Here is a 15,350-nt window from a genome sequence, read left to right as displayed (position 1 = left end):
TCTTCAAGTGCAGTCGCGAACACCATCAAGTGCTATCATTTAACTGGCTCACACCTCCTCCATGCTTCACTGTGGGAACCATACATGCAGAGATCATCCGTTCACCTACAAAGACATGGCAGTTGTAATCAAAAATCTCACATTTGGACTCATCAAACCAAAGGACAGATTTCCACCAGTCTAATGTCCATTGCTTGTGTTTCTTGGCCCATGCAAGTCTCTTTTTCTTATTGTTGTCCTTTAGTTGTAGTTTCTTGGCAGCAATACGACCATAAAGGCTGATAAAAGTCCTGATTCACGCAGTCTCCTCTGAACAGTAATGTTGAGACGTGTCTGTTACTTGAACTCTGTGAAGCATTTATTTGGGCTGCAATTTCTGAGGTTGGTAACTCTAATGAACTTATCCTCTGCAGCAGAGATCACTCTTGGTCTTCCTTTCCTGTGGCGGTCCTCATGAGAGTCAGTTAAATGATAGCACTTGATGCCGTTTGCGACTGCACTTGAAGAAACTCTCAAAGTTCTTGAAATGTTCTTCATTGACTGACCTTCATGTCTTAAATTAATGGACTGTCATTTCGCTTTGCTCATTTGAGCTGTTCTTGCCATAATATAGACTCGGTCTTTTACCAAATAGGGCTATCTTCTGTATACCACCCTTACCTTGTCACAACACAACTGATTGGCTCAAACACATTAAGAATGAAATAAATTCCACAAATTAACTTTTAACAAGGCACACCTTTTAATTTAAATGGATTCCGGGTGACTACCTGATGATGCTGGTTGAGAGAATGCCAAGAATGTGCAAAGCTGTCATCAAGGAAAAGGGTGGCTACTTTGAATAATCTAAAAATATATTTTAATTTGTTAAACACTTTTTCTGGTTATTACATGATTCCATGTGTTATTTCATAGTGTTGATGTCTTCACTATTATTCTGCAATGTCGAAAATAGTACAAATAAAGAAAAACCCTGGAATGAGTAGATGTGTCCAAAATGTTGACTGATACTGTATATATAACATAAACATATTGTTGACACCTTTAGACTATAGTGTAATGGAATGTTTTGCCTTGTGTGGTAGGTTATGTTGGTTTTGGCGCTCTTATGTAGGTGTCATAACCAGCTATAAAATAACTACCTGGTAGGTTGTGTGGTATTTTACGCTCTTATGTAGCTGTCATAACCAGCCATAAAGTAATGCAATATATGTCACAACAGACGCTGAATGTCAAGTAACGTGTCACCGAATCTTCTTCTGCTGTATCTTCAGTAGCCGAGGTGTTTCCCGGAGTCTTCGTTAGTAACGTGCATGGCTCTTAAAAACCTTTGCACATCTATGAGTGATCCAGACCACGCCTAGGGCAGCCAAAGTGCAGAACCTCAGTACATGCTTTTTTTGCATTTCCGTGTCACTTCATTCATAGATGATCTCTCAGCTAAACATAGAATCAATATGTTTAGGCTATCTGTCTGTTTGTGACTGCCGATAACTTCAGAAAGAAGTTGTCTACGATCACAAAGTTGCCAAAGTATTTGCAACGGTCACAAACAAGTGAAGGGTAAAACCGAGATGACCACATTAAAACATACATAGGCTATTTCAATCATATTGAAGTCAATGTCATGTTCAATCAATTGAGTTGTATTGCGTAACTAGGCTACTGTCTGTAATGTTTTGCCTCAATGTGTTTCATGATGTCTGATAAAATGTGCGCAATGATGTGCTCAATCTGTGATTTGGTGCGTTATTATTGGGTAGGCGTAATAATCAGCCTCAATAACCTATTTGTAGCCATAGATGGTAGGCCTAATATCTCTCTAGGAGCTGACCCGTCGACAGTAGACTTATTGTGGAATAATTCTAGGTAAGATTTGAATGGAGACAGCTGATCTGAGAGCAGCGCTGCTTTTCTTTTGATCCTATAAATATCGACACGTGGTATAACGACGAACCTAGCGAATGTTCACTCTACTTGCTTGTTTGGGAAACAAAGTTGGCTTGTAAATAACGATGCACCTGGTACGATTCTCATAATGCTTAAGTTACAGTGCAACTGGGAAAAGAGGCCCTGAGCAATAGGAAAGGCCACAATTCTTGTGTGTGCGTGCGCGCAAGCTTGCGCAAAAAGTGTTGTGTGTCTTGATTATTGTTCAACATGTTGTAATCATATTCTCTAATCGCTGGTTTGAAACCAACATGGCTGAATATCTCCACCAGGCGACCAGAAAAATTAGAGACCAGAACTAGAGGTTTTATCAGGTCCAAAAATGTGTACCTAGACCAGAACGGACCCGAGGACAACCCGACCTAGACCCGAACTGTACCCTAACAGTTCCTGGTCTAGACCAGACCAGATGGGAACCGAGTGACCAAAAAATTATCTTTATGAGCCAAGTTGCTCTTCTGGTTAATGACTAGGTCTTTATATGTTGGATAGGTCTTCTATAAGTTAATATATTCACCTTATTAGTGTAAAATAAACATGATATAGGCTATGCAGAGCCATGGTCGGGGCCATTAGGGTCCACTCTGGTTTATCAGCTGCAGTTAAATAGACCCATGACCCCGTGATAATCAAACAGGACCCGATCCACCCCTGAGGGACAGGTTTTAATTTTGGACCCAGACCGGCTCGGGTCCCAGGTCGGATTTCGGGTATTCGAGTTGGGGTGTACCGGTGAAGACCTCTAACCCCAATCATTCATTCTGACTCCCGGGGACAATCGCTACTACTCCCTGGCATTCACCATCATGAATGGGCAGGCTCTGGACCAGAAGACATGATGTTTTCTTTGTTGTTTTACATAAGTGAAAGTGTTTACTTTTCTTCAGCCCCATTCCTCAGCTTTAATTGGCAGGGCTACTGTGATTTTAAATGATGAATTGTGCTTCTAAATTGTTTGCTTATTTGTGTGTCCCTTATTTGTTGTTTATCTTTTGCATGACTTCAGTTTGTAGCTGGAAATGAATAACTGAAAATGTACATGTTTGGGTTTTACCTACAATTTGTCATGATTGGCCATATGTCATTGTGAATTTCGTCTAGACGGTGTATTAACGTTGCAACATTGTTATTGCTAGAAGTATTTGTACTTTTACAAATTATCAGGTTCTGTAATAGAAAGAAGGTAGAAAAAATATAACCCAGCAAGAGAGTAAGAAATTACCCACTGCTGGGTAAATAAAAATAAAGTAATGATTACCCAGCAATGAAGTCAAAAATGAATAACAATAACCTTGAGTACACTGAGTGTACAAAACATTAGGAACACCTGATTTCAATGACAGATTGACCAGGTGAGTCCAGGTGAAAACTGTGATCCCTTATTAATGTCACCTGTTAAATCCACTTCAGTCAGTGTAGATGAAGGGGAGGAGACAAAATATAGGATTTTATGCCTCGAGACAATTGAGACGTGTGTGTGTGTGTGTGTGTGTGTGTGTGCGCCAGCCATTCAGAGGGTGAATGGGCAAGACAAAAGATTTAAGTGCCTTTGAAAGTGGTATGGTTTGTGTCAAGAACTTCAACGCTGCTGGGTTTTTCACGCTCAATAGATTCCCGTGTGAATCAAGTATGGTCCACCACCCAAAAGGATATCCAGCAAACATAACACAACTGTGGGAAGGATTGGAGTGAAGACGGGGCATTATCCCTGGGGAACGCTTTCGATACCTTGCAGAGTCCACGCACCGATGAATTGATGCTGTTCTGAGGACAACAGGGGGTGCAACTCAATATTAGGAAGGTGCTCCTCATTTTTTTTACACTCAGTGTATATTTCGTTACAAAAATCTGTCAATGGACTTGTCAAATGTTGAGGATAAAGCGAAAAACGACACTCAAATGTCCTATTTCAATGCACACAAATTGAGTGAAATTAACTTAAATTTCAGACAATATTGACTAAATAACTGAAAATATGATGCAACTTAAAATTGTTATTTTAGGGACCAGGAGGACATTATCTATCAAAATGTATGGAAGAAGAGCAATATGAAGCAAATTCATGCATCGAAAGTGAAGGCCTAGAATCATATTGTAATGTGTGATATTATCGTGATCAATTGATCATGTGTCCATAGCAAATCCCTTTCATATCCATCATCAGTGCTGCCAGCTCTACATTTAAGGTGTTCTAACTCAGGTGTCCGTTCGATAAATCAGCCATAGACCAGTTTACAGGCCGTGATATTACAGATTGTCCATGTTGTTTCCTCTTGGCTTTTAACAGTATCATCCTGTCATTTTGTATTTTGTATAGGCCTACCAAAGCAATTTTGTCGTTATCATTCCGGCGCATCTGCAGAGCGCGACACACATTCTCTGTTTTGGCCACTTTAATGCATTGTTATGACGGTGCGAGGCTCTGCGATGATTCTACAAAAGGGACGGTTAAAAATGGGCTACATCATATTGTTTGACAGAAAGTTGCAGCTTGATAGAGTGGATTCTTCAACAGGGTGAAATGGCGAATTCCCCCAAAAAGGAACGGCTGAGATCCTGCCTTCTGGTGGGTAGTTTATAGCCTTGAGGGAATCGCCGTGTCTACCGTGAAAAATCTAATTTGAGATTGCGTTTAAATTAAAAGTTGTTTTTTTCTTCACTCAAGTAGCCTATAACATGACACCTCCCATGGCACCTTCCTTTTTCTTTTTCCTAGATGAAAAGGACCGTTTTCCAGAGAATGGCACGTGACGAGCTGATCATTCGGCAGTGATGTAAAATAATTAACATAATAGCCGTAATTAAAAGACCGCTAACAATGGCATTAATTTATCATACCGTTTTACTCGCTTGCTGCCCCCAACTGCTCTCCGATAATTAATTAAATCAGTTGCCTTTCAAAAATCTGTTTTTCAGGAGCAGCTCTTTGCACACTTGAACAAATTCTAACTTCGCATTTTTGCTGTCAATCTTCCTCATTATAAAAATGGTTATTTTCTGCACCTTTTGTGTACCCAGTGAACGCCTACATCCTTGTTGTATCACACTCTGACAAAAGGCCCCTCATGTTATTAGCGAAATGGACCATTTTTTAAAATATAAGATCAGGGGCCTAGTCAAGTTGCACAAATCGTTAAATGAACCTTATCGACAATACACTGCTATATCAACCAGAACACCAACTGGAAATATTTTGAAACGAGTCGTTGGGTCAAACCAACATTTTCACGTCAGATTGATGTAATAAAACCATCTTGATTAGATTGGTTCCAATAATCTCAACCTTGGATAAAATAAATCTCAAAATACAGTCTGAAACGCTGAAACGAAACGTGGTGAACGCCAAACAGACTCACAAGCATCAGGCTAATACCAGGAGCCATAGCCCTTAATCTGCGGCAGCTCCAGCTCCACATTTTCCTGGAAGGGAAGGGTTTAAACAGAGGAGAGAGCATCCTTTGATTCTGTAGCCACCACTAAAGCGATTATGCACAGTTCACCAAGAACGCGCCGAGTCTTCTGATTATTTTTCCTCTGCAGACAATAACACATTATTCGATGTTTAGGATGTTTTAATTGTGTATGATATTAATTAATAGTGAAAATAATGGAGCATTATGGCGTACACAAGTACAGTGCGGGAATATATGGCTGTGCGTAATTAAATATGTAGCCGTGCGTAACTATTACGCGCCGTCCTTGCTTCAAGTGCAGCCTTCTACACCCCTTCCCGTTTCCATTATAGGAATTTATTTTTCTTCAGAGCACACATTCTCTCGCTCTCTCCCTCTCTCTCTGCCACACCTTTCAATTTCAACCTTATCTTTTTTATTTAAGCAATTTAATTAGGCAGAAATTCTATACGGTTTTGCCGTATAGGGTGGCATTTGTTTCTGACCTTGCTTGGTAATCACATTGCAACGCAGCGACGCGGCGACTGTATACGGTCTGTCAACTGCTATCTGCTATCGCTGCTGCGTCCTCTAATGGTTCATAGTGAGAGAGTTAGCTTATTATTCTAAAAAGGTTTTGTCGGGCTAAGCCGTGCATGTGCTTTAAATGTAGGCTACATTTTATTATTAAACTGCGAAGTTATAAAAGCGGATTTATGAGGCTTCGAAAGATCACAGCGAGGAGGGGTTTGAACCCCTTTTTGGTGTAATATCGTAATAACCCATTTACGCTGCCCGTCTTTCTCAACATGCTGCACGTCGGATTTTTTAAAAATGAGCCTTTTAGGATAGCCTAGACCTGTCTCTAAATGTTTCTAAGATGCCCAAATCTAGTCAATAATGCACAAATAAAAAGAAAAGTATCCCCCCCCCCAAAAAACAACAACAACAACAACAATATGATATAAACATAAAAACTACCTTGTGAAAAGGGAAACAAACATGTCACGCAAATAGTTGTGTGATGTCATTGGTAGCTAGATAGGCTATAGAAAGGAGTTGGTGTGCTGTGATTTCATCTGCTAAATAGCCCAATATTGATAGACTACACATCACACAGGTCACCGGATGCTTGCAAGAGCAAAAGATTAGCTGAATGCATGTCTAATCGGAGGGCCTTGTCCCTTTTCGCTATGACACAATTATTAACGATATGATTGAATTAATACGACTTTTATTCAACAAAAGGAGCAGCCGCGTCATAGGTGCAGCACTAGGCACGAGCCCCACGTGCCAGGGAGAATGCCAGGGAGAATTAAAGGATAGAGAGAAGACCGAGGTCGCGGCAACGAGGCGCCTGTTTTCAGATTAAATATCATCCAAACCCTCGATAACAAAATACAGGCTCGGGAATGAGGAATCTAATGATGCCAGAAATTATGTAGCCTAATATTAGATCCTCAAATTGTAGAATAGGTTTCCTTTATGCCTTGGTAAAGGTCTATTTTCGATTTACGTATAGCCTATAAGAGCATATTGTTTGAAATAAAATCATTTGGACGGTTTCTCGATAACAATGTAAAATATAGCCTATAAATATAATGGTTATAATATTGTAATAATATTGCAAAATTATAACATTCAAATAATAATTAGGTATATTATTATTAACAATAGGCCAAATTGAGTATTAATAATAGTTTCATTTTAAGACCTAAATAAAGATGATGTTGTCTACATAATAGTGTTTTATACGCAAATAATCAAAGTATTAGGGCTATGTGCTGTCTGAGGGAGTTGCAACGCCAATTGCTGTTTAGATTTTCAATGGAGGCCAGACGAGGGGCTTTGAACTGAGCGAAATAGACCTTGTCATGGTTAACTGCTACTCCGTTCCCATCGTAAAGTAATTTACACATTTTTGTTAGTTCTAATGGAGGGGTGGTAAGAATAATTGATTCTGTTGTCAATTAAATATATTTTCATTAAGGCAGGAGGGGGGTTTCAGACCGAATCAATAGGACTTTATATTGCTTGTGCACATAGAACATGTAAGATAGGAAGATTCTCCTTTTAAATTTATTCTAAACAAACCATGCAACGGCAGACCTAATAAATGAACAATGGACCATTCCTCTTTTGAATAGATAAACAGTGCTTTTTGTCCGACCATCATCAGGCTGTTTGCGCGCTATTATCAGAACATGAATGGTAATAACACATACTTCTCCTGATCAGCCCCATCCGCTCGCTACAATGACATAGGGCAACATTTTCTCATAAGACGCAGGAAACTTCTCTATTGGTTACTACCTTCTTTCATGAGAACAACCCACATATATGGCCATCTTCATGGTTTTGAATGAAACTTTTGCGTTCACCCGGTCCCGTATTTCCTACTTATTCATATGACAACACTTACAATGATTAGGTCTTAACACCTCTGGCAAAATCGGCTAACAATTCTTTATTTATTATTTTCCATTGTTGTTGCCTAATAGCCTTCTCACCTTTGGCAAATCCACTGAATTAATCGACGGAATATTTGCCAATACATTATCTGGTTCTATTTGCAAAATCCAGCGTGAAAGTGAAACTTGATATTTTTAGTAGGCCTCTAATAGTTTTTCTTATAGACAGTAAAATAAGTATGTATTTTACCAAATGAGTCTTATTCCTAAAGTAATAATTATGCGTAAAGTAATGTGAGTACTGAGCAAGCAAACATTATAGACTAGCCTATAGCCTATTTCCCAATTAAATAACATTATTATATTCAATGCATACACAACAATAACTAGAAGAGATTCAATTAACTTAGCTGTCGACGTTTTCATTCAGCAGCTTTCAACACAAGCAATTTGTTTTAAGCAAAGTTAAGATTTGGATTTAGCGCAGCCCCGAGTTAATGCGCATCAGATTTTTCAATCACGCAGGCCAATTTTATTTTTTTCTTTCTCCAGCTACGGTTAAATTGTCTATGACGGACGAACACAGCCAGAAAGTGGAAAGCAGCATTACTGTTGTCCCTTTGTTGACAAATCCATGAAACAACTTCAGTTTGCATGGCTTAGCAGGGGGACGTCTGACGTCACCCAATCACGTGGCAGGACTGATAGTATATCTTAAACTGAAAAAGTAATCTTTCAGACAGTCCTTAACATTGGCTTTAAAAGCACTTGTCATCTAAACTTCGCACTCAAAAATCACTCTTACTATGAAATAGCGGTTGAAGGACATCGTGGCGTGAAGCGCACCCACACCAAACCCTAAAGAAGAAGACGCTTCGTAGCCTAGTAGACTGGATAAATATTTTCAGACGTTTAAGTTTCTCTGGCAGGCCGGTCCGACCTGCTTTTAGAATCCGGCGACATCTGATCTAACAGCTACGTGCCGCGTGCGCACCCACGCACCTAGATCCCTGGTTGTTTCTCGGTAAAGTAAGTTGTGATGACCCTGTCTGGTGGCAACAGTGCCAACGACATGTCCGGTCAGACAGTGCTCACTGCCGAGGATGTGGATATCGACGTGGTCGGCGAATGCGATGAGGGAATGGAGCGGGACAGCGACTGCGACAGCCAGGGGGGCATGCACGACCGCTCGGAGGAGGTGGAGGAGATAGAAGTGAAGGAGAGGTCCGGGAGTCCCTGCGAGAGCGCCGGGGAGGGAGAGACCAAAGCAGACGGCACGGAAAGCGCGTCGGGTTCCATAAGCAGCAAGCCAAAAAACAGCCTGGTGAAGCCACCCTACTCCTACATCGCGCTCATCACCATGTCTATACTCCAGAGCCCACAGAAGAAACTCACACTCAGCGGGATCTGCGAGTTTATCAGTAGCCGGTTCCCGTATTACCGGGAGAAGTTTCCAGCCTGGCAGAACTCCATCCGCCATAACCTGTCGCTGAACGACTGTTTCGTGAAAATCCCCCGGGAGCCGGGCAACCCTGGCAAAGGCAACTACTGGACCCTGGACCCACAATCGGAAGATATGTTTGACAACGGCAGCTTCCTCCGGAGGAGGAAACGTTTCAAGAGGCACCAGCCAGATATTCTCAGGGACCAGACAGCCCTCATGATGCAAAGTTTTGGGGCTTACAGTATTGGGAATCCTTACGGACGTCACTATGGAATTCACCCAGCCTACACCCATCCAGCGGGGATGTACCCTTACATGCACCCGGTAGGTCCCATGCTCCCCCCGACTGTCCCTCTTTTGTCCTCCGCTGAGCTGAACAGAAAAGCCTTCAACTCCCAGCTCAGCCCCAGCCTTCAGATGCAGCTTAACAGCCTTAGCACAGCGTCTATGATCAAGTCCGAGCCCTCCAGTAGACCGTCTTTCAGTATAGAAAACATCATCGGGGTATCCACGTCCTCGAGTGCACAGACTTTCATGCGGCCTCCGGTGACTGTTCAGTCTGCGTTGTTGAGCGCACATGGCCTAACCAGGACAACAGCAGCTATTGCACCAATTCTTAGCATGCCATCTAATATCATGTCGGGACAGTTTTTACCCTCAGTAACGTCAGCAGTGTCCAAATGGCCTTCTCAATAAAATACTTACATTTTTCTAGAGACTTGGAGGGACTGTATACAGCACGATATAAGCAGCACTGGACTCTGACGTCCGCCAATCTGTAGCCATGTAAAAACAACAAAAAAAAGAGAGAAAAGGAATGCTTTTTGTACAGGTAATATTTGTACATATTTGTAAAAAATAAAGAATTTGACTTGTTTGACCTTTTACCTATTTTCTCTTTGGTGTTTGAACTGTACAACAGTTGTAGTTATACGAGTGTTCCTGATATTATTTTCTATGTTCTTTTGTATGGGAGCTCACTGTTAGTTCAAAATGATCAACTATTTTGCTTTGATTTTTCATACAAGATACAACATGTTCTTATTCTAAGTCTGGACAAATAGTCTGTCTATAAATTCAAATATATGTATTCTATGTAGCTCTATTGTGTTGTAAAATGGATTCATTTGTTAATAAATCCACAAAAAAATAAGCATTAACAGTATTCATTTTCTTTATGTAGTTTTTGAAGTATCTGATATAGATCTGCTGTGTGATAATTACTATTGAAACGTCTCTAATTGAAACCATTTTAATAGTTGGAAATAATCTGAAAGTAGACATGGATATGATAAACTATCAGTATGGATTTGTAAGCAAATAGCCTAGATTAAAATGTAAACATATTTAACAATTAAAACAGATTGCAAACCGGTGAATTTAATTTAAGGCCAATTATTAAGGTAGGCCATATTTCTACCGCCATGCTTATGATAATTAGGTGAGAGGATCGTGACGTGTTTATTACCGGGAGCAAGTAATAAATGAGTAACTTAAAACACAGGTAATTTCCTAAAGTTAAAATGTAATATCGATATAAAATATGTCTATTGATATTACAAATGAGGAAATCTTTAATTTAATGTAATATCCCTTCATTATCAATATCAATTTACAGTTAGGCCTAAATTCAACTGTCTTTAAAAGTAGTTTGTGGCTTGTTATTATGATATCATCTTAGAATTTCGCATGACAATAACTATATCATTATAGCCTATTTGTGCTAGTACCTTATGATGGCTAATTTACAGATGTGAAAACAATTAAATATATTTGAACAGGAATAGAATATAAGCCTAAACACAAATCAGAAATGACTACTTTGCTACTCTGATGTCTTGAAATTATCACTACCTGGGACGGAAGGTAGCCTAGTAGTTAGAGCGTTGGGCTAGTAACGGAAATGTTGCAAGATCGATTCCCCGAGCTGACAAGGTAAAAAAAAACTCACTATTTCTAGGCCGACATTGAAAATAAGAATTTCTTCTTAAAACTGACTTCCCTAGTTATATAAAGGTAAAACTTGAAACAAACATAGATGCATTAGAGCCGGTATGCAAATGATTTTGGTGTCTCAAAATAGTAAAATACTATATTATCAAATAAGTTGTTTCTAATGTTTTCACTGACATTATTAACTTGAAAATGAAACCGAATTCCACAATGAGAAAGTTTATGGAGTGCAGATGTCGAGACATTAAGGAGTCCTATTACAAGAAAAACTAAGAAGATATAAACATGTTTGCATGTCGCTACTACAGAAGTAACACTTAGTTTCACAGTTGTGTCTGGCTAATCAGTTTTACACAAACAGCAAATGGTGGATGGTGTGTGTGTCCGGTGCAGTGCACAAGGGTTAGGGGGGTTATTTTTTAACGGATACTCATGTGAACAGAGAAAGGGCTATCTACTTGAATTCACTTTCAGTCTGAAGAAGCTGCTGAGGCAGTGCTTCTCAATGACACTGGATAACGGGGCGCCCATTCCACGACTGACTTCTTATTCATTCAGATGAGACTACATTGTTATGCGCATTGCTCCGATTTGATATCACATACCACCGATGATTTACAGGACGTAGCGATGCAGAGGCTTCTCTTAGAAGACGTATATCTAATATGATGCCATATAAGCCCAGGTCTACTGGCTTTCGAGGAAAAATACTGTAGTAAAATGTAGACCTTGGGACTTCGTTGTGAGGGGAGATTTGTAAGGCCTACAATCACTTCGATAGGCGATTGTTGATGGTATATTAGGCTGTAATGTTTATTTGAAATTTGTGCATTAATAAACGAACTCTTATCAACTGACGGTTGTTCATTAAAATGTTTATTTTTAATTGGCAAGCTGGTTATTTTCCAAAAAACTCTGACTGACGCAATGTGGGTATGTGTATCATAATTATTACCATGTTCTCTATTATGTCTTAAGTAAGAGTAATACATTTTAATTAAGCAGGCAGTATAACAATTCATCTCTAGCTAAACAAAAACTTCAGCAATTGAGAACACTTAAGCCTACATAGGTCTACAGTCTATATTGTCATGCAATACCGGTAGGCTTTAGTTTGATAAGAATATGGCTTTTATTCGATGGAGCCATTCTGCCCCTGTCTTTTTCGGACCTGCCTGGTCTGTGTTCACTGTTAAGAATGTAACACACAAATAACATACACATGACCGCGTAACAGCAATGACTTGTGAACATCGCTAGGTGGCGTTTATTGACACCTGTATTCTTGTGCAAAGCAATTTAAACACAGAGAAACATAAGGCAAGTCCTAAATATCTGCCCTGGGGCATTATATGGGTGACTTTCATCAGGGGCTACTGTTCTGTTAGAATAAGTAGGTTCCTATACTGGAGGGATTTGGTAGATGTTATTTATCTTGGAATAGGGACACTGTGACATTGTTTGGATTCAACGGGATTTAATAGTGTGTCTATTTTAGGGGCAGCTGGTGGGAAATAGTTGACTCTTTAACAAGTGCAAGGTTATAATAGATCCCATGCTTTTTATATACCTGACGTCAAGTAGTAACCTTCGATGGGTATTGCAACCGTGGACCACCAGAGCTCCTTAAGCAGACTGACAGGGGCTGCCAACTCGTTTTGACAATCACAATCCTCAAAATAATTGGCTGCACAATGTAAGCTTAAATACCAGGACAAAGTTAATATACTTTTTTATTCTTGTTGCAGTCTCAGGTTGCTTTGACGAATTGTTGTGCACAATATGTAAGTCTTTTCATATTGTGCACAATTAAATAATTGTCTTTCCCATAATACTTTTTTAGAAAAACAAATCGGAGCCGATATGAAAAATAAGCTACTATAATAAAACTATTTTGACTTGAATTAAGACGAAAAAACAAGCATAACCTATTTATGGACAACAATAACGATAATATGTATAGATATTAGTTATATGAATAAACTTCAAATTGGTATTTAAACATTCATATTCATTACAGGTCTCGATCAAATACGTTTTTGGATGGAAATGACGCATCCCCCACAAGCCTGGTTTAGCCATTTTGAAGGTTTTAAGGTTTTGCCGTATAGATAGGGTATATAGTAAGCTACTATATGTCAAATATGATGAATAGGCTAATATTCATACTGACATAGCCACGTCTTCTCCAACGAAACGGCTTACAACACGGGAAGAATGATCACCTGCGCACAAATGTTTGGACGCGTTTCCGTTTTCGGGTGGCCTAAAAATCCTATAGAGCTCTGTTGAAATTTGCTGCGCTTAGTAGATTGCGCGGGGCTCACAATCACACACGACGTTGACCTTTGCAGCTGCACCTGCTCTCGCGCCCTGCACAGGTGGGGTGTATGGATAGCGAGGACAAGCGGTTCCCACAACCCTTTAACACACTCTCAATACTGACAGCACAGTCAGCATGGAACACCACAGAGATTCTCTCGTATACTTGACATAAATAAAATAAAATAAAAAGAGTCTTGCATTAATACAGTAGGTCTATATAAAATCACATTTGGACTGTAAATTAAAGCTTAGCTGAGTATACAGTATATAGCAAGGCATTTTGAGTGAAGATTGAGTAATACTAATAGCAATATTACAGTATAGCCTCACCTATTATTTACGTTTATTTACAGTTGTGTCTGTGTATAAATGTGTTCTAAATGTTTGTATTTGACATGTACTAGGCCTACAACAGAGAAAACAAGGAACACATTTCCCATATAGTTGCACATAAGGGCCTTATACTGGCCTATGTCATCTGGTTGACACAAATTGATTCACCATATAAAATAAATGCTCTAATATGGAACTCGGACCTCTAATATTGCAAATGACAGATTCCCATGATGATCACTCTGTTTTGTACTGCCTACTTTATTAGCTATAAAAGGTGTTTCAGTTGGGAATGTAGGCTATGTTTTGTATAGACTATTTTTATACAACGAAGAATACTTTATTGATCCATTTTCCAGGTGACACATAGCTAATATTCCAGGTGACATTCCCAAAATAATATCTCTGTTTTGTGGGCCTATTTCCCACTGTTTCTTAAAAATGAGAATACTTCATTGATCCATTTCCAAGGTGTTTCAGTTTATCCAAAGTGCAATTTACTGGGAACGTGTGTGTGTGTGTGTGTGTGTGTGTGTGTGTGTGTGTGTGTGTGTGTGTGTGTGTGTGTGTGTAATGAAATCTACAAATACATTTCAATAACTACCTACAATCTATGGCAAGTGGTCAATAATTATATTAACTGTGCAAACAAAACAAAATGGTTGCATATTATTATTATTACATTATTATTATTATTATTAATATGGTTGCATACCTGGTTGTTGCATTTAGCTACCACTGCCATTGTGCCATTACAATGTTGTTATTGTCATAATACTGTGTTGTAGCAACAACAAGTGTCACCTATTGGATAGAGTTACTTCATTACTTAATTGATCCCTTCATCCCCTAAGGGCAAACAGACAAGCATCCACTAGAGTCCAGCAGCAGCACCTTCAGTCATTGGTCACCCTGATGATGGTGATGATGATAAGAGTACCCCAGCTTAAGCTGTTTCCTTTCCTTTGTCTCCTGCTCCACATCCATTCCCCACTCTATTGGATTGGTAGGAAACATAGGTATCGTAAAAAACCATATAGACTCAAGTGGCATTGGCAAGCAAAGAACAAGGCTGCATTGCTTCATCTCCTTCTCCACAACCATTGCCTACTCTATTCTATGCATTCGAAACATGGGTAAAGGAATAACCCACAACTGGGTCTGCATTTGAAATGGCACCCTATTCACTATATAGTGCATTAGGGAATAGGGTGCCAGTTCAGACACAGTGCATTGTCAGGCAAGACCTGGAAAGCCTTCAATATAGAATTATAGCAGGGGTGACAAGCCAGGCCAGATCATAGACAGTAAATGTAGATACAGCAGTTACTGAATATTTAAAAGGCACAGAGATTAAGCAATAAATGACAAAGTAAAGCTGGCACACCAGGGTATTAATAACTAATGGCCATCAATGAGTTATAGGCTTCTCATTGTAATGAAAGTCATTGCAAATCAGCAGTTGTCCGAGGTTATTATTATTTATAAATAATTGATGCGTGAACCACAAAGAAGTGATGTGTTTTATCCAATACCTTCTTA

At 39.4% G+C, this 15,350-nt stretch overlaps 1 protein-coding gene across 1 annotated transcript; it reads left to right on the top strand.

Moving 5' to 3' along the window:
• Positions 1-8,465: 8,465 nt before the first annotated feature.
• LOC112250706 (forkhead box protein D3-B) lies at positions 8,466-10,084 on the top strand. Its single transcript, XM_024421073.2, has one exon. The coding sequence runs from the start codon at positions 8,793-8,795 to the stop codon at positions 9,891-9,893; it is 1,101 nt and encodes a 366-aa protein (XP_024276841.2). The 5' UTR covers positions 8,466-8,792; the 3' UTR covers positions 9,894-10,084.
• Positions 10,085-15,350: the final 5,266 nt, after the last annotated feature.

This window comes from Oncorhynchus tshawytscha, linkage group LG01 (genome assembly GCF_018296145.1).
Source record: "Oncorhynchus tshawytscha isolate Ot180627B linkage group LG01, Otsh_v2.0, whole genome shotgun sequence".
Lineage (NCBI taxonomy): Eukaryota > Metazoa > Chordata > Actinopteri > Salmoniformes > Salmonidae > Oncorhynchus > Oncorhynchus tshawytscha.
This window is presented reverse-complemented; position numbering and strand designations above follow the sequence as displayed.